Below are 25281 nucleotides of genomic sequence, written 5' to 3'. Positions count from 1 at the left end.
TGAACAATAATCTGTGCAAGTTGATTATCCCATACCTGGATGCCGCCGGGGCTGAGCGAAGTACTGTGCCTAGACCTATTTCTTCCTCCATGCCTAGACTTAGCCTAAACATCTGACGTCACATTTCGAGGCTCATGAATAAAGCCAGAGGGTCGTAGGTCAATACCCGTCCATCTTCATCCGTCACCTAGATCTATGCCAGACGACCACAAGTGCAGCTGCCAAACGTCACCTCGGACGAATCAAAACACAGATATAGAATGCTTACGTCACTGCACGTTTATCCAATGAAACCAGGGCCCAATTTCATAGAGCTGCTTAAGCCCAAAATTTCGCTTAAGCAAAAAATTCTTGCTTAGTAAAATCAGATTACCGGCCAAGACTCCACTCAATTGTTATGCTAAGTAAACAACAGCTAAATACCAGTCACAAGCAATGTATATGGCATGAAATTTTGGCCAGTAACATGTGTAAAATCAGCGAGCTGTTTTCGTGCTTAAGCATTTTTTTTGCTTAAGCAGCTCTATGAAATTGGCCCCTGTGTATCCAATGAAATCACTGGTTCTGAAAAGCAGGTAACCGTATTTATCTTTGCGGATAAAGACAGGGGCCCAGTATATTAATTTGGCTTAGGTCAATTTCACGATAGTCCTAACTAAGGACTAGTACTTGGACTATTATTTAGGAGTTGTTAAAAACTGAATGCTATTCCTAAGTCAGGACAAGTAACTCGTCCTAACTCGTGATCAGACTAGTCTAAACTCTTTGTGAAACCCAACCGTGATGTTGTAAACAAGTTGAAGGCTGTCAGGTTGTCCACAATGTATTCTTTAGCTAGCATCTAGGAAAGGGCCACATCAAATAAAACAACCGTACTGCATTGGAAGATAGATTAGTGTCAATTGTACTTCATTGTATTTAATAATTACATTCACACATGGTGTTGACAATTGGCAGATAAAACACACAATCCATTTTTCCAATTACCCTGCACATAAAAATATATAATAATACCATAATTTAAATTGAACAATCACTCTTTTAAAACTAACCTTCTAATGCTCAAACATTGGGGTTCACTCTTGTAAAAACCTAAAATAGGCTCATCAATGATTAATAGTATTTTATGTAATATAGTATACACCATAAAACTTTGACTAAAGTTGACTTCACCCAAAAGTATTACATACAGAATAATCATATCATGTTCAACATGGGGCACTGTACACCGGTCCATTAGTGGGCAAGTTTGTAAGGGCATTTACCAAAGGGGCACCTCTTTAAAAAGGGAAATGTTAAGTTCTACTAAAACATTTTAAGTTACACCAATGCATTTAAACATTAATCTTGGCCTAACATTAATCCAGTATAAAGCACTAGGGAAACTGAATACGGTAAACCTTAAATAATTTCAAGGTTGAAAAACAAAATTGTCAAGAGCTAGATTTAACCCGTGACCTCCGGACGAAAGGGACACGTTGCCTTGTATCGGTCGAGTTGGTCCATAAAAAGCTTGTGAAACTTGTTATGAAATTCATATGGTTAGAAAGGTGTTTTAAAAGTAGAATACAATGATCCACACATACATGCCTCGAAATTGCACGGTTTTCCTTATACGTTGTGAACCAACACATTCGGCTATTTTGTGGAGTCAAGTTTTTTGTTTTCACAGTAATCCGAAGGTCCCAAGTTCAAGTCCCTCTCTAGTAAATTTGTCTTCGTCAAACACCAAATTATTGATCACTTGTTAAAGATGGTAAGAAGACTAAGGAATTGGGAGGAAGACTAATCTGTCATTTCTTAAATGACATCATACAACGTTTGCTAAATCAATTTTCTTTTTTCATCATTCCATATTAAAATTTGAACTGTTCAATTGTTTTAATCCTACATAAATGTAGATGTATACAATAAGACTAACATCTGAAATTTTACTTTGAAAGGTGGTCTAGCCTTTGAGTTATCGCAGAAAGTGTCCCCGCTGAAAAAAATAATCCTGATAATGATCATAAAATTGTCACCGTGGTAACGCTTCTCAGGTTCACAATTTGGGGCATAAAAACTTATATCTTTGTACATAACCACATGACTTTGAAGTTTAATGATTGCCAAAATGTTTTATACTTTACAAAAGCTGCTGTAGGTTTTTATTGCCACTTTGCCCAATCACAGATGAAACCCAGGGCATACATGGGTGATAACAGAGAAACAAGAATCTCTGAGACATTTTTCAATCATCTCTCGTTAAATCAGACATTTGAATAGTTTTGTGGGAAAATAAAGCACACTTGATCCTGAGGGTAAAATGATGTGTTCAGTCATTTAACAAAAAAAGCTGAAATTTTGTTGTTTTAACAGTTGGCAAGTTCCTTAAGCCATAATGGGGTCAATATTTTAGCGTTCAATTTTCCAAAACATTATAGGAATATGTCTTATGTGATAAGGAAGTGATTATCCAAAAGGGAAAAATGCTTTGCAATGCTTTCTGGCTGTTCATCAAATCGGTGTAAACTTATTAAGTTAGCAGACAATACAGAATGGGATTAATGCTGACAAATAAAATAATACTAAATAATAAAAAATAAATGTAAAAGATGAATGCTGTATTTCAGATACATAATTTCAAATGAATAAATGATAATAGGTAATCGTAGCTGTTCAACCCTTTAGAGAGAACCTTTCCCCCCAAGACATAGGCCCAGAAATGGCCGATGTTGTTACTGACCTAATAAACCGGGCCTAATTTCATGACTCTGCTTACCGCTGAATTCAGCACTTGCGATCACCATTCTTCGCTTACAGTACCAGCAAAATCTGCGCTTACGATCTCTGCTTACTGTAAAAGCGCCGAATCTTCGCGCTAGCTGTGTAAGCGAAAAATGGGTAGTAGTTATGTGGAGTGGCCCCGACCTCTTCAGGGCATTGGGTCAGGTGTCAAGAGTGTCAACAGCTTAAATGATTTCACCCCAATTGAAGCCACTCTACTCTCTGAAGGATTCAGCATTTCACAGCAAATCTAGGACAGGGGTCTTTCAGAAATCTTTCAGGAGGGTACAAAGTAGGAGGGGACAAAACTACTCAAGGAAGAGAAAAGTAACAAAGGGGAAGAAAGGATTTTTACTTTTCAGCATCTGCTGATGACGGGAGATGTTAAATTCTGTTAGTCTTGCCTCGTCAACATCTTTGCAGTCTGGAATCTCGAGCTTATTTAAGATTCCCTCTCTTCTGTTGGTCCTGCTCGATCGCTTCGAACAGTGACTTGAAATTCCCAGCTCCAAAACCCTGTCAAAACAATTTAAAAAAAATAACAAATGTTGGCCAGAAATAATATAAACACTGATTTAATTTTAAAACCTCAACAAATACCTGTGCACTATCGCGCCAAACTGCCTCTTACCACAAAATGCCACAAATGGTGAACTCTCCTTCCCAACTACCTCTTGCCACAAAATTCTACAGGACACTGTATCGTCATAATACCAGCTGTACAAACATAACAACACCATGTATCCAATGTTGGTATTGAGGGTATGGTACTTTGTGGCAGTCTGTGGTACCTGTGTATTGACCCAATTTTTTAGGAGTCAATGTTCCTGAGAGCACCAGACCCAGGCTCTGGTGTTTCTGATCAGCAGAGTATAGCCGTGTTCGGGTCTCGTTCTTGACATTACCGAATTGTTGAGACATAAACAACCGCTGGTGTATGAATTGTACAGTCAACTAAAGTCACCTATAGATGCACCATAGCTATGGTCAGGAAAGGGTAGAAATATAAATTTGCAGCCCTGGGCCCTCATCTTGAGCTGCTTCAGCAGAAAACATTGCTTGATAAAATTCTGCTTAGCAGAAATGAGCAGGATACCTGTCACAAATTGTACATGTGATGTGGAAGTTTGGCTGGTAACCTTATACTGGTGAGCATAATTTGTTGGGCTCAGCTGCTTTTTGTGCTTAAGCAGCTCTTTGAAATTGCGGCCCTGGAACTTACTTCATGGCCGTGGCGTTGGATGACCTCAAGAAAGACGGTCGGACGATCCTGAATTGGCTTAGTAAAGATCTGGAGGAGATATCCTCCCTCATCAAAATCAATAAGGATGTTCAGTTTCTGAATCTGAAAGAGAAAAGGAAAGAGAAAAACACTCAAGATTTTCCAAAAACACTACGTGCTGGGGTGTACTTAATAAGGGCAAAGTCTAAGGCGGGGTCTTTTTTCACACAGCCACAACCCTACCAGGATTTAAACAACCATTCATAAATATCCAAGACAGTTTAGCTATTCCTATCTCTGAGATTTATTGTCACACTCTGTCAGTTATTGTCACCTTCTGTCATTTATTGTCTAATTTTAACAGTAAGTGTCACATTCTGACAGTTATTGTCACATTCTGACAGTTATTGTCACACTCAGACAGTAATCGACAGCTGCTTACCATTTCCATGCTCTCAGTGATCTTTATATTAGAAAGCTTGAGCCGTGCATTGAGGTTCTTGTAGTACGAATCAGGAATTGTCAAGAAGTTCTGCCCTCTGGCTTTGAGGTTGGTGACTGTCTTGATGATGTCACATGTGTTCATGGCAATGTGCTGCACACCAGCAGTTCCATAATAGTTGACATATTCCTGTTCATGGGAACAATTTAAAAGATAGGTTAGGAATAAACTATAGGTGCATTCGATTAGACCCCCAGGTCGACCCCGGTCTGCCCCGGTACGTTCGAACAGCTTTGAGGACATTCCAGGGGCTCACCCGGGTCAGCCCCAAGTGCCCTGCTTCTAGAACGGGTCACTTGGGGTTTTCCCGAGGTGCATGACATGTCTACAAGAGGGTGAGTGACTATTCAATTAGCTCTTGTCAGGGGCTCACCCGAGTGAGCTCCCCAGGGTCAACACTGGAAGCTAATCGAACGCACCCTATAAATAGTAGTAAACTTGCGGTTACAACCATGTAACAATCCTCTTATGAGGGAGTGTTGGCTCTGAAAAGAGCCGGTTTGGTCTCAACGTTTTGAGCAGTACACTCTGCTCATCTTCAGAGCTTTCTCCTGAAGACGAGCAGAGTATACTACCCGAAACATTGAGACCACACCAGCTCTTTTCATGCAAATCACCAAACCATGCAAAGCTTCAAACATTATTTCAGATAGGCGAGCTTTGCATTTTAACAATATAATCAACATTTCTTTTTTTATAATGATCAAACATTGCATTTCTTGGTGGCTTCCTGGAAATTTCAGGCCTGATACCTGATGGGGGCAACAAAGGCAACAGGCTTCCTGGTCATTGCCTTGGTGCCCTTGAAATGCTACAGCAGATATTTACATAAGGGTGCCCTTTGCCAAGGAGAAAATGCAGATTCTCACAATGTTTTATACAATGAACAGCTATCCATTGCTCATTACCAAGTGAGTTTTTATGCTAATAATTATTTTGAGCCAAACGTGTCCATTGCCTTAAAGAAAAAAAACACACCCAAAACAGGTCAGCTAAAGAAATGTGATACCTGAATCTGGCTCATCCGTTTGCCCGGGGCAGGTTCGTTGATTGGCATTTTGATCGTTTCTTCAAAGTTGGTAACAACGATGGACCGCAGAGAACTGTACTCTGTATGGATCTAGAGAAGGAGATGTGGTAGAAGGGTCAGGGAATTAATTCATAATTTGTATTAAATGTATATTTAATAAATATATATTTGTAAATATTCTTATCTGTAAAAAATTTCTTAATTCGACTGCGGTGACGTTTTTATCAATAAACCGTTTTCAATTCAATAATCATTCATTTCGGGTAAACCAAGAAAAATTTCCTGCAGGTTACTTAACCGAGTCCAATGGATAGTTAGACCGGCCACCTTCTGCCCGGGTCAACTAATCTAGTAAAACTTACTGAGCCAAAAAGTCCAGTGCGGATGCAATGGCCCTATAAAACCAGCAAGTTAAACAGCAGTCTCACCCTGAAACTGTTGTGTGGTTAGTTAACTACGTTAAATAATCCAAGTGCGGACACCACAAATATTTTGTATATATTAATCTAATGTGAACAGGGCTTAAAGCCTGGTTCATACTTCTTGCGAATGCTTGGTGTGAAGCGAATATCATTGCGTCACAATTGGAAAAGGGGTGCGTGCCGATGATTGCGTCACCAAAACTCGCTTCGCATTCGCGTTCGCAGGAAGTATGATCCGGGCTTAATACTTGGTTTGTAACGCGCTGTCCTTTGCTAAATGGAACTTTGTTACTTAGCATATTAAAAAAAAATTGTTGTCACTTTACTCACCTGTGAATCATCAACTGACCAGAATCGATGGAACATCAAGTTCTTCTCATACCTATGGATAAAGACATATGGAGGACATTTTATTTTATTTATCTAAAGATTTTATTTCACAATTAGTGCCAATAACAGAAGGAATAGAAAATGAGACGAAATATTAAGTTTTAGATATTGGAGGAAAACCCAAAATAGGGAAAACCCACACAACCAGATAGGGACTGAAACCTAATCTACATGCAAGGCCCCTGTCTGAGGTGAGATTTGAACTGGGGTCCACATCACAGCTGAAAGGCAGGGAAAGACACCAGTCACTGAGCTATTTTGGGGCCGATTTCACTTAAGTTCCTGCTTTTGCAACGTCGCTGATTTTCAGTTCAATAACGTCATTGCAGTTGACCATTAGAGCCCCCACTTGAAGGATTTTGATACCTTTCATAGATCAAGCTGTTTGCCATGACATGAATCCCTACTCACTGTGAATGAATTTACTTGTAGAAGTTCATAGGTTGTCAAGATTTTAAGAAGAAAAGAGTGATTAGACGTCAAGTTTTTAAGAAGAAAAAAAAGAAGTGAAAATCACAGAGCAATGTCTTCAGGAGAGTTGCGTAAATATGTTGTACAAGTTAAACTAGTTTTTCTTTTTCTGAGAGGAAAACTATTTACATGACATTGTTTTACTCATTTCTAAAAAACTACAGCACCTCAGCAAGTAATATTTTATTTAGGGAAAGCTTTCTATCATCTAATAGATGTTAAATTTGCATCGGGGATAAAGAATATTAATTTTGGTTTTTACCCATACACCGATGTGTGTTAGCACTGTATACTCAGTACTTTCCCGAGTCCTGTGAAAACATATCACAGGCATGTTACTCGGGTGGGATTCGAACCCACGACCCTTGCAATTCTAGAGCAGTGTCTTACCAACTAGACTACCGAGGTTGCCCGGCAGGTAGAGGCAGTTCGAATCCTATGTTTTGGCAGCGGGTACCGCAACGATATAATAGATGTTAAATTTGCATCGGGGATAAAGAATATTAATTTTGGTTTTTACCCATACACTGGTGTGTGTTAGCACTGTATACTCAGTACTTTCCCGAGTCCTGTGAAAACATATCACAGGCATGTTACTCGGGTGGGATTCGAACCCACGACCCTTGCAATTCTAGAGCAGTGTCTTACCAACTAGACTACCGAGGTTGCCCGGCAGCTAGAGGCAGTTCGAATCCTATTATATCGTTGCGGTACCCGCTGCCAAAACATAGGATTCGAACTGCCTCTAGCTGCCGGGCAACCTCGGTAGTCTAGTTGGTAAGACACTGCTCTAGAATTGCAAGGGGCGTGGGTTCGAATCCCACCCGAGTAACATGCCTGTGATATGTTTTCACAGGACTCGGGAAAGTACTGAGTATACAGTGCTAACACACATCGGTGTATGGGTAAAAACCAAAATTAATATTCTTTATCCCCGATGCAAATTTAACATCTATTATATCGTTGCGGTACCCGCTGCCAAAACATAGGATTCGAACTGCCTCTACCTGCCGGGCAACCTCGGTAGTCTAGTTGGTAAGACACTGCTCTAGAATTGCAAGGGTCGTGGGTTCGAATCCCACCCGAGTAACATGCCTGTGATATGTTTTCACAGGACTCGGGAAAGTACTGAGTATACAGTGCTAACACACATCGGTGTATGGGTAAAAACCAAAATTAATATTCTTTCTATCATCGTTATCTTCAAACCGTGTAAGCCTTGGATCGGTCGAGTTGGTCTTTGAAAAGCGTTTGTAACCGTTTGTTATAAATGCATATGGGTAGAAAGATGTTGTAAAAGTAAAATACAATGATCCACACAAACGTGCCTCCAAATTGCGTGGTTTTCCTTTTACCTCGTCCACTAACACGGTCGGCCAATAATTTTATGGGAGTCACCTTTTTGACTCCCATAAATGGCTGACCGTGTTAGTTGCAAAGGAAAAGGAAAACCACGCAATTTCGAGGCAAATTTGTGTGGATCATTATATTCTACTTTTAAAACATCTTTCCAACCTTATGCATTTTATAAAAAACGGTTACAAATGCTTTTTATAGACCAACTCGTCCGATCTAAGGCAACGTGTTCCTTTAATGTAAATCTGTGGACATTGTGTTTTGTGTTGTAAAAAATATACCCAAAACTCTTAATGTAAATTCCCCATCATTACTACAATTTGTGATGTTTGAACTAACTCACCAATCAGCAACAGACTCCATTTCATCAGGTGGCTGGTTTCCAACAATGTGATCGATAAAGTTCAGATCAACTACAGGCCTAAATACAACAAAGAAAAAGTCATTATTATTGTTCGGCCAAAACATTCAAAATACAAACATGTACACATATAAAGCAAGAAATGTCGTACATCAAAGACAGTCAAGAGTCGTGTAAATACATTGTACATGCTTAAATAATGTTCGCCTCCTGAGACAAAACTACATGCTTAAATAATGTTCGCCTCCTGAGACAAAAACTATTTTTGCGACATCGTTTAACTAATTTTTCAAAAACTACAACACCTCAGCAAGCAATATTTTAAGGGAAGCTTTCTACATCTAATGTCATACATCAAAGATGAAAGATAAATTGTATAACAAATACCAATCACAATGAAATGATCCCCTATTTGTCCAGAGTTGTACAATGTGTTATTCTCTGGGCAATGCTGATCACTTGTCAGTGAAAACAAAACTTCAATTCCTCCTTTCAAACATAAGATCGTAAATCATAAGGTCTACTGCTATAGAGCTTGATCATGCTGTCACCATCTTGGTCATGTTCCCTGTTTCCAATGACAGTAATGAATGCTAACGCTCATTGCGCATGGCACCAGACTATTAATTCGTCCAGCCTTTTGGTTACAATGAGTTGGAATAGATAGATAGATAGATAGATAGATAGATTTATTTATTGTCCACGTTAAAAAATATAGAAACTTGACCTCCACTGGCCAAACATACACAATCAATATCAAAACTTTATAAATTACAAAATAAGTTAAGTTAGAAATACAAAGCAACAAAAGACCCGCACACTAAAACAATGCACCAGCCAAAACAATGCCAACCGGTCACATATAGGACATCAAGACAACAACAGGCTGGAAAAAAACCCAGTCTTCCTACCCCCGTGTAGCCACCCGTGACCAGCTAATGCTGCCCAGACCAATTTAACAGTGCAAACAATACATTTAATACAAGACCATGGTAAAAAGTGCTAACAACCCTAAGTAAACCTGCTAGCATTGTTGTTCAATCAAGTAAAATCAAGATGACCACACCATGATAAAGGTCTATATAGCCAGGGCCATATGGAAGAAAGGTAGAGTCGGTAAGAATGGGATGGGGAAGAGATATGGGTGAGAATGAGGAATGTATAGAAGGGGAGCAGATTGGGGAAGAGGGCAAGTAGGATACAACAAGCCGAGTTAAAGACAAGACAATCAAAAGTGAAAACAGAAGTGAAAACACTGTGACGGAATACTGAATGTTAAAGGCAGTGGACACTATTGGTAATTACTCAAAATAATTATTAGCACAAAACCTTACTTGGTAACGAGTAATGGAGAGCTGTTGATAGTATAAAACATTGTGAGAAACGGCTCCCTCTGACACGCAGAGTTTTCGAGAAAAAAGTAATTTTCCACGAATTTGATTTCAAGACCTCAAATTTAGAATTTGAGGTCTCGAAACCAAGCATCTGAAGCACACAACGTCGTGTGACTATTGTTTTTTCTTCCATTATTATCTCGTAACCTCGACGACCAATTGAGCTCAAATTTTCACAGGTTTGTTATTTTATGCATAAGTTGAGCTCCACCTGCTGTGAAGACTAGTCTTTGACAATTACCAATAGTGTCCAGGGTCTTTAAGCTGAATGGGACAAAATTGTAATGCTGCAGAATTATGATCAAGCAAGTTATTTTATACTCACAGAATTTTGTTGAGCGGGTCCTGAAACATCGGAGCTTTAAAACTGGGCAGGAATAGTCCCTTGTAGCCTTTCTTCTCCACAAATGTATGCGTCGTTTCACCATACTAAAATCATGATTAAAAGTACAAGAAGATTATGTCTGGATAAATATTCTCATCGCTCTAGTTAGAGCCAAACAAGAAGAGAAGATGATGAAGAAATTTCAGTAGATGTGGGAGAAAAACCCCAGAGAATTTTTCCAGGGAAAACCCACGCAGTCAAGTAGGGACTGAAAACCAAATCTCACATAGCAGAACAGGTTCCCCGGCCAAATTGAGATAGACTTATCACTGTCTGTAAACTGGTCCCCTGCAAGTTTTCTGCTTAGCAGGAAAGAAAACATGCTAAGCGACTCCTTGTGCTCATATAGCTTGGTGATACTGGGTTCAACACCCAGCATTGAACACCCAGCAAGGTGGATACGTACACATTACAAGTCTTATTATTATTATTATTATTATTATTATTATTATTATTATTATTATTATTATTATTATTATTATTATTGTAGCTTGACCAACTTTATTGGTGGGCTCTAAATCCACCAAGGGCAAGCAGATCAACAAAATTATTCATTATGTTTAGATATGGGGTCATCATTGCCTGAGTGCAGTCTGTGGGAAATCTGTGCTGGGCAGCACAGTGTATTTTTCTCAAGAGTGCTGGGGGAAAATATCTAGTTCTGGGCAGGCCCAGCCGGCACCACCCACCGTGGCTACAACGCTGATTGAGTTTTTGTCGGTCCATACACTTCCTTAGTTTTTTTTATTATAAAGACTCTGCCCCGCCCTCCTACCGTTTTGATTTTGGCAAACAGGACCGAACCATCTTCATCAGATTCTTCCCACGGCTCTTTGACGACAGAAGCTCCTCTCTCAACTGCTTTCTGTTGTTCAATTACAAACAATGAAAAAGTTTTAAAGTTTACAGAATTGGTAAAAAATAACTCGTCTTAGATCACAGATTAACATTAAACTTACCATTCTAATGATGATGATAGTTGAAAACATCCTTTGAAATATTTCTGTCTGAACTGTCTTATTGGATGAGAAATAAATAAAATGAATTCCCCATTTGGATTTTATTGCTCAGTGAGCATTTTATTCATGAATTCCCCATTTTGATTTTATTGCTCAGTGAGCATTTTATTCATTTCCTTTTTTAAGCGATGTATTTGTAATATGTGTACTCGGTTTATCACTATTTTTCGGGACCCAGATGGCCGATCGATCTCGAACTTCTACAGGTTTGTTTGTTAGTTCATTTATATGGTGGATTACATAAAGTGCTTACACTGCCAGCAACTGTTTTGTTAGCAAAAGCCAATATTCTGTAATGTTCCTTAAATCAGACTGGAGACTGGTTTTTGTGACCAATCTCATATAGATAAAGAAAAAGAAGTCTTTAAAAACAAAATTCATAAAGTTCACAAAACAAATTTCTTAAAAATTGAAGAAGCTTCCGAGGAATGTCGCTGCCTTTACCTTAAAAATAGATCGCAAATCCTCTACATTAAAAGCAATGTCTTTGACCCCGTCCCCGTGTAGAGTCTGATGCCTTCCCATTTCTGTGTTTAAAAAATACAGCATTATTTACCTTGCTTGTGTGTTAGGCCGTGTCCGAAGCGGTGACTTCGGCTAGAGCTTTGCTAGATCAGCGCGTCTGCCAGTTTTTAAAGAATAGGTAGAGGCATGCGATCTAGCTGTAGCTGTAGCCAAAGTCACAGTTTCAGACACGGCCTTAATCTTAGAATAAGATCATTCAGTCAATTGTAAATAATTTAACAAGTTGTTTATTTGATACCTTTATATTAGGCGCTATATAAATTATAATAAATAGGGTACATGGCCTTAGCTTTTGATCCAAACCGGACCTTGCTTCAGAGGCAATCTCTGACAAAAACCAGTTTCTATATAAATTAATATATATTCTTATCAATTACTACATGTATTTTTTAAACAAAATGTTCATTAGACAGGAGTCATCAATAAGCCATAACCCTAAGTCAGTTCTATATTTTTGGGTACAGTGACTTGCATTGCAAAGCATAACAAAAATTGCAGAAATGCCTGGACAAAAGGTGCAGCAAAACATGGAAATAAGCAACAGCAAGAGAGCTGGACATAAAGTGGATTGCCTTTGTCAAAAACCCCAAATGTTGACCAAAATGCGAAATGAACATTTCATATAAAGGATATCAAGGATATATAATAACAATTATACAAGTTTGTAAATAATTAACCCTATTTGTATAGCGCATATCACTGCAAAGTCCCTATGCGCTGGATAGGAAAAAAAGAGAAAAAAGGAAGCCATACAGCCAAATATGACATAGAAGGTCACACAATGTGTATACAAATCCTGTGGGAGTCTGGACGAATGAAAAGCATACCAAGAAACACAAATGTAAATGTTGACATAAACAATAGTTGTCCCGACTGAAAGGTCTGAACAGCTGCGCTATTGAACAGAGGATGAATGGGGTCAGGGGTCGCCAATAAAAAGCCCCCCCCCCAAAAAAAAAAAAAAAAAAAAAAAAGAAAAAAAAAAAAAGAAAAAAAAAAAAGAAAAAAAAAAAACCACAAGTACCCGCAGGTATGTAGCCTGGCACATTATTAAGTAAACAACATTAATAAACAAGATGGATCAAAATTACATGCATAGAAATAATTCAAATTGAGTATGTCAAGCTAACCTTCTGTTACGGGTCCACTTGGGTTCAATGGAGATTCAAAAACAAACACAATCTGTACAAATTGAAAAATTAAAATAACATTTATTTATCATAAATAGTTTTACAAGGTACTTTCAACATGAAACGATCCAACAAAGATAGAATTCTATTGTGCACTCAACAAAAAGTACATTGATGTCGAATTCTGACGTGTCGTTCGACTAGACTCGTTTAAGTGAAAAAAGGCCATGCATGTGTTCCACCCAAACTTGACAATCGTCCCAACTATAGTTGGGATCACAGTAAATACAGAGAACCCCACAAGCAGGCGGTATGGTGACCAGTGCAATACACGGAAAAAAAGAAAGAAATAACTACATGTAAATAACAAATAAAAGTATGAAGTAAATAAAAAAAGACCATGGATGAATTAAGGTCTATAGTTCCTTCCTCCATGGTATGACCACTTTATTCTAGAGATTTAATGAATTTTGGTTTTTGAGAGAAAACTGTAGTTAGGACACCCCTACATTCACACTAAAGTTGGGACCAGTCAGCAGCAACTATAGTTGGGACGATTGTCAAGTTGGGCGGAAGACATTGCATGACTAAAGTTGCATTTTGACAAAAAAGGTGTTAAAGTGCTCTAAACTGCACTGAATGCAAAAGGAACACCATGGGAGCACAAGAGACATATCAGAGTGTACATCTAAAAATTGGTGAATGGGAAGGTTTGTATTTCCTTCATGAAGATTGTCTGGACGTGGGCACAATTTCATGGATCTGCTTACCAACTAACTCTCTGCTTATGGCCCATAGAATTATGTGTTTTAAAGGGTGCAGTAAGCGCAGAATTCCAGGGTAAATTGGATCCTAGTTGAATTGAACTGAAAAAAAAAAACCCAAAACAACACAAGACCACTGGGCTTGTTCTGTCTTGAGTTTACTGGCCCGACACTTCAAGGCAGTGGACACTATTGGTAATTACTCAAGATAATTATTAGCACAGAACCTTACTTGGTAACGAGTAAAGGGGAGAGGTTGATAGTATGAAACATTGTGAGAAATGGCTCCCTCTGAAGTGACGTAGTCTTCGAGAAAGAAGTTATTTTCCACGAATTTGAATTTGAGACCTCAGGTTTAGAATTTGAGGTCTCGAAATCAAGCATCTGAAAGCACACAACTTTGTGTGACAAGGTTTTTTTCCTATCATTATTATCTCGGAACTTCGACGACCAATTGAGCTCAAATTTTCACAGGTTTGTTATTTTATGCACATGTTGAGATACACCAAGCTCAGAAGACTAGTCTTTGACAATTATCATTAGTGTCCAGTGTCTATTAAATCAATGGCCTCAGGCCGGTGTTGCATTGTTAACTTTGAACCCTGACACGTGAAATTACCTGTAAGCTTACCGGTCCTGCTCGCCAGTCACTAAAACAGTTAAGGGCAAAAATCGGAGACTGATGAGTTAACAATGCATTATCATTTTACAGTTAGGATTATCTAAAGAGTATTTTAAGAAATATGCTGGTACCATCATCGGACATCCTCTCACAAGGCAAATGATGGCAGACTTTTATCCCATAGAAGTTTTAGCCCCAGTAAACGATTTCCATATGCCCCAGTAAACGATTTCCATATAGCAAAGTGCTACACAAAATCATTTAACACAACCAGTGTACAGCCCTTGTTAAAGGAACACGTTGCCTTGGATCGGCCGAGTCAGTCTTTGAAAAGCGTTTGTATCCGTTTGTTATAAAATGCATATGATTAGAAAGATATTTTGAAAGTAGAGTATAATAATCCACACTAGTATCACTCGAAATTGAGTGGTTTTCCTTTTACCTCGTCGACTAACACGTTGGGCCACTTTTATGGGAGTCAAACATTTGACTCCCATAAATGGTTGACCGTGTTAGTTCGCAAAGTAAAAGGAAAACCATGCAATTTGAGGCAAATTTGTGTGGATCATGGTATTCTACTTTTAAAACATCTTTCTAACCATATGCATTTTATAACAAATGGTTACAAACGCTTTTTACAGACCAACTCGACCGATCCAAGGCAAAGTGTTCCTTTAATTTTTAGCGCAGATGGTCTAGAAACCAACTCACCTTATCCAGTTTGACAGCATGTGATGCTACATCTCTGCTTCCCGTTTCCAGACCTCTGTAGGCGTAGGGCTCAAAGCCCATACGACAACAGTAATATGATGCTGCCTGTAAATCAAAATCAATGGGAAACAAAAACTATACTAATTGCTTGAAACTGAAGTGGGGAAGTGATTCAAATAAGAAGAAAATAGATTTAACAGATGTTAGTTTTGCATTGGGGATAAAGTATATAAATTGTTTTTTTTTACCCTTACAGCCCCCTTACCCTTAAACGACAGACCAGTGAAAGCCCTCTTTTACAGTGAGCTTGAGGAAGGCACTAGGCGTCAAGGGCGTTCCTTTCTGTGTTACAAGAATGTTTTCAGAAGGACACTAAAGAGGACGTCCTCCCTTACCACCTGGTGTAACTAGGCAGAGATTGAACAACCTGGAGAGCCTAAACGACATAGTGACTATGACACTGAACGTAAGCTGGAAGGACTGCTATTTAGAGAGGAATTTGGCGACGAATGCTCGTGTCTGGTGGCAATGGCCCTACTACTACTACTACCCTTTACCCTTAACTCAGTACTTTCTAGAGTTTGGTGAAAAAATCCACCTGCAAATCAATCGGGTGGGATTCGAATCCACTACCTTTACATTGCTATCCCAGTGGTAAGAGGCATATCGAAACCTACTCCTAAAACTATTTAGGTTTCGTCCGCTATCGTCTCATAACGGACGAAACCAAAATAGTTCTAGGAGTAATCGAAACCTAGATAACTGATATTGGCAAGCATGGCGACCATGATTAGTAAGACGATGTCAAAGAGAGCCACAGCCCATGGTAGGCTAGATTTATTTGCTACTGGTCTGTGTTGGGGAATAAAATTGTTCTTTCAATTTTGCTGACAAAACAGCCCAAGTGCACTGACCTGTGCCCTTACGTGCGACAGTGAAAAACACCAGTACTGTTTAATTTTGCACTCTTCCACTTAAAAATTCTTCATGACAAAGTTTTTGTTATCGTATTGACAAAGTCGATAGTCCTACTGAAACAAAATATTTGTAACTAAAATTTAAAAAGCCCCCAACCCAAACCAAATTTGTTTGTCAGAAAGAAAATGAGAAAGAAAAGGTTATTATTCCCAAGTATAATACGAAATTTCTAAAATACTAGGCATATAATAACAAGGAAATAAGCACAACCAAAATACATTCAGTTTTAAGCTTTAGGCCACCAGTTCCAATATCAGTGAACTGTACTTAGCAATTCGTATTGCTCCATCATGCACTAAACCAACTCCATCCTTTGCACACACCTCCAAAATTAACCAATCACAAACCAGTATAGCCGGTCACGTAGTATTTCATGTCTGCCATGCAAGCCATTTTCACTGCGATCATAGATATTTTGACCATGGATTTCCCAGTAAACAGTTCAATCTTACCTGTTTAGCATTTCCAACCCAGAATGTCAAGTGATTGAACGCGATGAAGCGACCATTCTCTGGCTAAAATTGTAAGAAAAATCAACACATTTACTAAATTAATTTAGCAAGCCTTTGAAACGACAAGAAAAAGTGAGTAATTCCATTACAGTTACACACAGTGACACTGACAGTGTAAACCTCAGACCAGCACCAGCGATTGCACATTTCACAAACAAAAAAAGCTATTGATTTTGCTTACCTTTGGGCCCTTGTTCGTGTACGTGGTCTGTAAAAAGACAAAGAAATTCAAGATTGTAAGACTGGTGGTATAATAGCGTCAAGACAATTATGAAATATTGTTGCGAAATGAGAGAAAACGTACCATTTTTATGTGTTTCGACGGGGAGAAAAAAAGTGATAAATTTCACGCCGCTCAAAATCCTACTCTCGCGCTATATATATAATCTCGACCTAGCTCTAGTCTTTGTCGTCGTTCGTTCAGTGTGGTAGTCGTGTTCTCGTGCGTTCACTTTTTAGACCCGACTAAAATCGGAACAATTGAGGGCGCTAGAGCGAAGATAATAATTTTTTTAGACACAACCCCAAAAACCAATAACCATAACAAAACGCTTAATCAGTGTGCCAGTGCGCTCTGGGTCAATGATTTTTCCTGCTCGTTAATACTCTCCGATCTTTACTGATTCGTGTGAAGTTTGCATATGTTTTGGTCGTCCAGTGATAGAGTGGCAGTGTACTGGGTTCATTATGGCAGAGTTAAGGTAAGAAATAATGTTGCCTCATAAAAAAGTGAAAGCCAACAAATAAATTCAATAGGAAACTTGTTTGTGTTTCAAATTTTTGTTTGACCCACCCCATCTACCCCAAATTTGATTGTTAAATATTGACATGGCCTAATAATACTATTAACAATCTGTTCACTGAAGAACAAAGTAATGCTTCAAATGAACAAGATATTTTAGATCATATCATTATCATTCAATATATCTTCCTCCATGTTTTCTTTTTTTTCTTTCTTAATCTTAATTTAACATTAACAAAATAAATAACCACTTGCTGTTTTGTCAGAAATGATTATAATTATGGCATCTTGCCAGCTCTGTGTCACTAGTATTTGGAGCTTGGCCATCTGGGTATTATTATTATTTTTGTCCCCATTTGTTTATATGTATCACTAATATAATCTTTTAAATAAAACTGATTCATTTGATTTCCCTTGAAACTGTGATGAGGATCTTTCCGCTCGCTGTTGACACGGTAGTGTATTACAAACCTTTGTATTTTTTTTTTTTTTTTTTCCACATTGACTTGTTTTTTCCATTTCGGTGCGAAAATCACCTTTCCCCATACTATCTTTGGAATATTAAAACAAATCGTGTCTTTTTTAATAATTTTTTTTTTATCAAGTTCCACTCAAGTCCAAGTAAACAATAAGTCATAACTCTAAAGAACATAATACATAGTATTAATAGAGACTCGAATCAAAGGCTTGTGTTGATGACCCTATGTAGTTGCCAGTGGGAAAGTGGGTGTCGAACCGATTCATGAACAACTAGGATTTTATTTATTTATGTCCTGGTGACTCTTTGTTTACTTTTGTTGTTGTTGTTTACAGACTTGTGGTATGCACTTATAACATTGCCACGTTAGAACCCCCTCAGGAACTCCTTCGAGATCTCATCCTTCTGCATATTCGTGATGCCCCTGACCTTTATGCTTTTGGTCTCCAAGAGGTCAGTTCAAAACCTCATGAGGTCATTCAGAGTTCGCTGAGCGATGACCCCTGGACGGAGGTCATATCATCATGTGTGTGTTCTAAGGGTTATGTCATGGTGAGTACAGGCCTTGAACTTCACTCACGAAGGAGCTAGTAAGGGGCCCTTCTAAAGGGGAAATGTAAGTTTGTATTGGAACCTTGCAATCGCCATCAACTCCAGGGGAGGCCTAGCACCTGCACCGGCTCCTGGCTGGAAGAGACCATCCTGAGCCCAACAATTTGGCCGGCCTAGCGAAATTGACCACATGAAGCGTGAGGCTGTAGGACGTGGACACAGGAGATGGGCGCGACGGACCCGTGCTGTCTCTGCGGTTGATTTAAAGGGCACTACAGCAAAAGCACAGAGAACACCACAGCAAGTGCTTAGGGTGTAACAGGTTATTTCGAGGCCTGTGAGCAGAGTGGTTTATAAAATGAACATTGTTTTTATAATTTATTGTTTTTATCTGGCTTCGGCATCTCTCCTGCGCCAGGAGTGTCTTTTAGACAGACATGGTGCACTATAAATTGCCACTATTATTATTATTATTTTTATTATAATGAAAAGCGTAGTAACCTACAACTCTAATGTTAGGCCAAAATGTCCAATTGCATATCACAGGGCCAAGCTTGGAGGACTGAGGTCACCTGGAACCAGTTTCATAAAGCTGTAAAGCAGAAAATACTGCTTGGCAAATCTCTTTAATAGGCAACAACAATTGAGTCGGGCACCAGCCACAATAATGCAAACTTAACGTTATTCGGGCTGCTAACCAGAAATACTGTTCAGTGCTGAGCAAGTTTTTTGTGCTTACAGGCTTCATGAAATAGGGCCCTGTGGACCAAGGGAGGCAGGTGCAGCTTGTAATTGTAAACCATTATATTCTCCTGAAGACGAGCAGAGTACACTGTTCGTAAACGTCAAGGCCAAACTGGCTCTTTTCAGAGCCGACACTCCCTTAAAAGATATTTTACACATGGTTATACCCGCAAGTCTACTATAACATAACATAACATAACAATTAAAATTTATAAGGCGCAATTCCATCAAGATCATAGCGCACTAGAAAGAAATTACCTTGGAAAAAGGTGAGTCTTAAGGACTATTTATAGTTTCTCTCATTATACTACAAACCCACTCACAATTGCTTTCTTATTTTCATGAAGGTGAGTTCCGTCCGTCTCCAGGGCCTGGTTCAGCTGCTATTTGTCCGCATGCTTCACTTGCCTTTTATACGAGACATCCAGACCGACTTCACCAGGACGGGGCTCGGGGGCACATGGGTAAGTAAGGGCTGTCAGGTTGGTGTAGTGGTATCTTTCCTCGCATCCACCTCTAGGACCTGGGTTCAAATCTTGCCAGTAGCCTTAAAGACAGGGACAACGGATGCCTCTTTTCAACATGAAGAAAACACAGAAACTGCCAAGAAGCACATGTAACTATTGATAGCTTGGCAAGGATGGGTGAGAGTTCCTGGGAACACATTTTCAAAACAATTACATGTATTTAATCAGGGCCAGGGCCCAATTTCATAGAGCTGCTAAGCACAAAAATTTGCTCAGCATGAAATTTCTTTCTTGATAAAAACAGGATTACCAACCAAATGTCCATTTGTTGCTTATTGCTTGTTACTGATATTCAGCTGTTGTTTTCTTATTCTGAAAACCATGTGGAAATTTGTTTGGTAATCTTGTTCTTATCAAGGAAGACGTTTCATGCTAAGCAAATTTGTGTGCTTAGCAGCTCTATGAAATTGGCCCAGTGGCCTTGGAGGCTTCCAAGAAATTAATAAACTGGGTAATCTCCTTTGGGGTGATATAAGAGGATCAGATACTAATGAAAGAGCTTTGTTATTTTACAGGGAAATAAGGGGGCAGTATCAACACGGATGGACTGTTACGATCGATCGCTGTGCCTAATTAACTCCCATCTAGCGGCTCATCAAGAGAACTGGTCAGACAGAGATAAAGAATACCAGACAATCATAACCAGTCAAAACTTCACTCATCCTAAAACGCCAACCATCTTAGATCACGAGTGAGTCCCATTTTGTTTTTTGGAGCCTTTTTGAATTCCTTAAACTTATGATCTGTATCATGGCGAGCTGCGAAGCAGAGTGAGCCTATGTAATGACAAATTCTGTCGGTCTGTCGGTGTGACTGTTAAAGCTTCATCTCGGGAACTAGTTTGTCAACTTCCAATACCTTGGGGAGCTAATATCGACTAGTCACCCTAAAACCATGTTACATTTGTATAATAACTCATAAAAGTTATACAGTTTCCAGCTAAAACATAAGAAATCTTCAATCTCATTATTGCAATGGTGTCTTGAAACTTGTATCACAGTTTGTCACTTACTTGTAAACTTTATGGGGCTTTTAAAAAATTGACAATAAAAGAGTATAAAACTTCATTAAGGTGTATTTTACTTCTATTTATTAGCTACATCATTTGGTTCGGGGACCTGAACTATCGCATTGAGGATTTATCCGTCGAGGCGATCAAGTTCCTGAGCTCGCCCAAGAAGCTCCACGTCCTGCTGGAGAAAGATCAACTCAAGCTGTCCATGAGAAGCAAGATCTCTTTCCAGGGGTTTCAAGAGGGACCTGTTGCGTTCATCCCAACCTACAAGTATGATTTCCAAACGGATGACTTTGACACAAGGTGATCATCATTCTTTATAGTTGTCATTGGTTCAAACCTGCTGTACTCAACTTTGCATTTGTTCAACCCCACAAATGCCTGTATGCTTCGTTTTTATAAAGGCAAGGGCACCCTAAATTGTAAATTGTCAATCCCTACTGGAGCGTTTTAAGGGCACCTAGGCAATGACCAAGGGGCATGGTGGTTTATTATTTGATATCTGAAATATTAAGTCACATTTTACTTTATATCATGAAGCATTTGGAAACTGGACAGGACATTTTAATTTGTGTTCTATTTTTCATTTTTTTTTTATGAGAGATCACCTATCATCAGCCTGACAACCACTTCAAGGTATAACTTTATACGAGTTTGGGCTATCAACCCAAATCAACTGCCATATTGTGGTGCGTCATGGCCGAGTTGTTTAGAGCATTGGATTCAAGCTATGGTGTTTGATCAGCAGAGTGTGGGTTCGAATCCCGGTCGTGACACTTGCTACGTAAAATTGGGGAGGTAGTGATTTCTGCGCTACCGGCCAGGCTTCGGACTGATGATACCCAAGCCTACATCCGTATGGATTGTAATGGGGGTAACCCTGTTTCAGCCCTTGGAGTAGGTGGCAACGGCCGAAGTGGCCTTCAGGCCTTGTGTGTCTGGCAACTTGCGTACAAAAAATATAAAAAATAATAAAAGTTCTTAGGGCTGAAACAGTGTTACCCCCTTCACAGTCCATATGGATAGGCATATGTATCATCGGCCTGGCTGGTAGAGCAGAATGCACTACTATCACAACTTTTTACGAAGCAATTATGGTAAGTGTCTTCTACCTCAAGGGCACTAGTGTCATGACAGGGATTCAAACCCACACTCTGGAACCGGCAACACCAGAGCTTGGGTCCAGTGAACTAGACTGCTCAACCACTATTCAAGCAACATTGTTAACTTATTGTGTTTTTTGCGATTGAAGCCCTAAACAGCGCTCCCCTGCATGGACAGATCGAGTCCTGTGGAAGGTCCACCCCAGGAATGTTGGGAAAGAAACGGAGCACTGTGTCACCCTAGTAACCTACAATTCCCATGGCAACATAAGGTGGAGCGATCATAAGCCAGTTAGTGCCGAGTTCAAATTGGGGGTAAGTTGATCGGTTACCCTTCTAAAAGATTATTCATTAGGTCTACACCTTGATGTCAACAGCAACCTCTGGAACTGGTATAGGCCTACACTTGGTGTGTATTTGATTGACTCGCTTGTTTGGCATTTCATTATCAAAGGCTACCGAGCGATGTCGTGCGTTAGCGTGCGGTTTCGAGCGATTACGTGCAGGACCGGGTGTTAAAGGGTAATAACGAATGCGCTCGTTCTCGCTCGTTCTACTCGCATTTTTTTTTATACCTACCTTTAATCATAACTGTAATTACAAGTCAAGTTGTCAACAGTCGCCCTAAGGCGATTATTCCATTCTGTTTGTATAATAATACTCAGTTCTAAATATATCCCTTAATCACACACTACTGGCATCTCAAATCACTCATTGCTTATAGTAAACATGGGTATGCAGAGATTTGTTTGAGTTAAGGCCGAGTAACACTGCAGTGATAACGAAAAAGATAACAATCACGACGCACAGAGAACGCATTCTTTTGGTTGAATGAGCGTGTGCGTATTCTGCGTGGAGCAATTCAACCAATAGGATGCATCCTCTTTGCGTCGTGATCGTTATCGTTTTCGTTGTCGCTGCAGTATGACTCGACCTTGATTACAGTAACCACATGAACCAAAGTATAATTCATGATATTGTTTCTCACTTTTGATCATCAGGCCGACATGGAAACCGCTCGACCTTTAGTGACCTTTGACCCTATTGAGAGATGGCAGAGAGGGGAGGATGCTAAGTGTCGGTACATCATGTCATCCAACGCCAAGACGAGTAGTTGGGACTGGGTGGGGCTCTACAAGGTAAGAAGCCAATCAGATGACAGGACTCGAATAAGAAGCCAATAAGATGACAGGACTCAAACAAGAAGCCAATCAGATAACATGACTCAAATAAGAAGCCAATCAGATGACAGGACTCAAATAAGAAGCCAATCAGATAACATGACTTAAAAAAGAAGCCAATCAGACGACAGGACTCAAATAAGAAGCCAATCAGATGACAGGATTCAAATAAGAAGTCAATCAGATAACATGACTCAAATAAGAAGCCAATCACATGACAGGACTCAAATAAGAAGCCAATCAGATGACAGGATTCAGAAATAAGAAGCCAATCAGATAACATGACTCAAATAAGAAGCCAATCAGATGACAGGACTCAAATAAGAAGCCAATCAGATGACAGGACTTAAATAAGAAGCCAATCGGATGACAGGATTCAAATAAGAAGCCAATAGATAACATGACTCAAATAGGAAGCCAATTCGACGACAGGACTCAAATTTTTGGGGAAATCAACAAGACCACAGCGCTTGTAGCTCAAAATGTTCACTGGGCCAGAATTGTTTTTACAAGACTGGAATTAAAAATGAGAAAATCTTCCTGGCACAGTTTAACATGCATCTAATTGTGTAGATTTTAATCACGCTTAGACAAGGAAGAGAAGATTTAAAGGCTCAAAGGTAATTTTTGTACACAATTTGTTTTTGTTGACTTGACACAAGTCAAGCTGTCAACATCCATCCTATGGAACTGGAATAGGCCTGCACCTAGTTGTATTATACACATCCTCTGTTATATAGAACTAAAACATTCGAAGAGCTCAAAAAACCCAAAGGTATTCTTTGCCTTTATTAGCTTGAGCCCAGATACCATTCCTTGGTTTGCATATTTATAAAAACCGGAAACAAACTAAATATTTTATACACATCGTAGGTTGGATTCCAGACGCCTAGCAGGAGCTATGTCACATACGTGTGGGCAGTGCCTGGTGGAGAAACAAAGCAACAGTCTGGATGCCAGGTCATATTCAAGGCCAGTTATCTCCCAGAGGACACTACCGCCAAGTACGTGTTGTGCTACTACAGTAAGATCATGAACTGCGTGTTGGGAGTCAGCAACGTGTTCAGAGTGAGTCAAAAAATGTCCAGCCGTCCCTAAGCAGAGAAAGAGTTACAGAATATTTGAAAATCTTTACCAATATTGTGGCCTTATGATACTTATTCACTTCCCCTTTCATAGAAAACAATTATGAAAACTAATAATCATAATGCAGCTATCAAAACTTAAGTAATTCTTTTATTTATAGGATAAGTTGATACATGTAATGCAAAGTTTATTATGATAGACATAAGTTTATTGACAAAGTACCTCAGCGCAAGTGTTAGCATGGTTCCATCAGAGACACTCAACACAATGATTGTGCATTTTTTTTTTATTAGTGCAACTTCAATTTGCTCCAACACCAATATTTGGGCTGTGGTCCAGATAGGTCACTTCATGGGACCTGCGAAAAACCAAAATAAAACGAAGAGCAAAAGAACAAAATCATCAAAACTCTATCTCACTGTGGTTAGACCGCATGACTTGCATTCACAAGGTTGTAGATCTGAATCCTACAAGCCAACTGCTGATTTCACAATGACTAGAATAAGTATTGTCGTCTAGTTACTGAATCACATCTTCTTGATTTGTGAAATTCATAATCTTAGACCAATGTTTGTATGAGAGAGATTGGACGTTGCCAGCTTAGCGCTTTATATATATCCCCTTGTGGGAGTTTGCAGAGTTCACTTGACGAGAAAATCATTTAAACAAACAAGCAAACAAACCAAGTTGACCTTTGACCTTCTACTTCTATCCTCTTTCATCCCCCTGCTTGACCTTCTTTTATCATGAATGCACCCTCATCCCCTTGACCCTTGTTACCAACCCCTGGCTCTAATGCATGTACCACAGGTCATTCCATCGGAGATTGACTCCAGGATACAAAGTGAGAATGAGGTGAGCCTCCAAGACACTGCTGCTGTCCTGAATGACTTAGCAGGAATATAAGTGTCTTAGAAACAAGGAAGTCGCTGGACATGCTGGATGAGGACATTCCAGACAAATGCAAAACCCAAAAAGATATCCTGTCACCATTTCTGGAAATATTGTGATCTGGTTGGCAAAATCGCAAGAAGTTGTGTAAAAATTTTCGGTGCGCAACTAAATCTACTTTCAGTATGTAGGAATTTAAACTTGTTATACTGGGAGTTGTGAAAGGCACTGGACACCATTGGTAATTACTCAAAATAATTGTTAGCATCAAAACTTATTTGGTATCGAGCAATGGAGACCTGTTGTATAACACATTGTGAGAAACAACTCTCTTTGAAGTAACATAGTTTTTGAGAAAGAAGTAATTTGTCACTAAATATTAATCTGAGAAAGACTTCATGC

The 25281-nt window shown here is 39.2% G+C and overlaps 2 protein-coding genes across 2 annotated transcripts; one reads left to right on the top strand and one right to left on the bottom strand.

Annotated features, from left to right (window-relative positions):
- Positions 1–888: 888 nt before the first annotated feature.
- Positions 889–16933, bottom strand: LOC117290676 (4-hydroxyphenylpyruvate dioxygenase-like). The gene is made up of 14 exons (XM_033772197.1): positions 16865–16933; positions 16742–16768; positions 16501–16563; positions 15071–15175; positions 12974–13025; positions 11763–11845; positions 11075–11164; positions 10240–10343; positions 8503–8580; positions 6273–6324; positions 5500–5610; positions 4431–4619; positions 3989–4111; positions 889–3282 (listed from the first exon to the last, which is right to left on the bottom strand). Exons 1-14 carry the CDS (start codon positions 16865–16867, stop codon positions 3205–3207), a joined length of 1158 nt encoding a protein of 385 aa, XP_033628088.1. The 5' UTR covers positions 16868–16933; the 3' UTR covers positions 889–3204.
- Positions 16934–17149: 216 nt separating this feature from the next.
- Positions 17150–25170, top strand: LOC117290535 (phosphatidylinositol 4,5-bisphosphate 5-phosphatase A-like). Its single transcript, XM_033771967.1, has 9 exons — positions 17150–17261; positions 18116–18332; positions 19424–19540; positions 20119–20294; positions 20700–20921; positions 21871–22036; positions 22723–22860; positions 23776–23970; positions 24799–25170. Exons 1-9 carry the CDS (start codon positions 17248–17250, stop codon positions 24892–24894), a joined length of 1341 nt encoding a protein of 446 aa, XP_033627858.1. The 5' UTR covers positions 17150–17247; the 3' UTR covers positions 24895–25170.
- Positions 25171–25281: the final 111 nt, after the last annotated feature.

This window comes from Asterias rubens, chromosome 5 (genome assembly GCF_902459465.1).
Source record: "Asterias rubens chromosome 5, eAstRub1.3, whole genome shotgun sequence".
In the NCBI taxonomy this organism is placed as follows: domain Eukaryota; kingdom Metazoa; phylum Echinodermata; class Asteroidea; order Forcipulatida; family Asteriidae; genus Asterias; species Asterias rubens.
The sequence above is the reverse complement of the archived record's forward strand: the minus strand, read 5'-3'. Positions and strand labels throughout refer to the sequence as shown.

What these genes read in the sequence shown, in the direction of transcription:
- LOC117290676 (XM_033772197.1), bottom strand. An exon ending in ATGCTGTCAAACTGGATAAG is followed by an intron (nt 13,026 to 15,070) that starts GTGAGTTGGTTT and finishes CAATTTGTACAG; the next exon opens with ATTGTGTTTGTTTTTGAATC. An exon ending in AAGTGGACCCGTAACAGAAG is followed by an intron (nt 11,846 to 12,973) that starts GTTAGCTTGACA and finishes TTTTAAACACAG; the next exon opens with AAATGGGAAGGCATCAGACT.
- LOC117290535 (XM_033771967.1), top strand. An exon ending in CGGGGCTCGGGGGCACATGG is followed by an intron (nt 19,541 to 20,118) that starts GTAAGTAAGGGC and finishes GTTATTTTACAG; the next exon opens with GGAAATAAGGGGGCAGTATC. An exon ending in CCAACCATCTTAGATCACGA is followed by an intron (nt 20,295 to 20,699) that starts GTGAGTCCCATT and finishes TCTATTTATTAG; the next exon opens with CTACATCATTTGGTTCGGGG.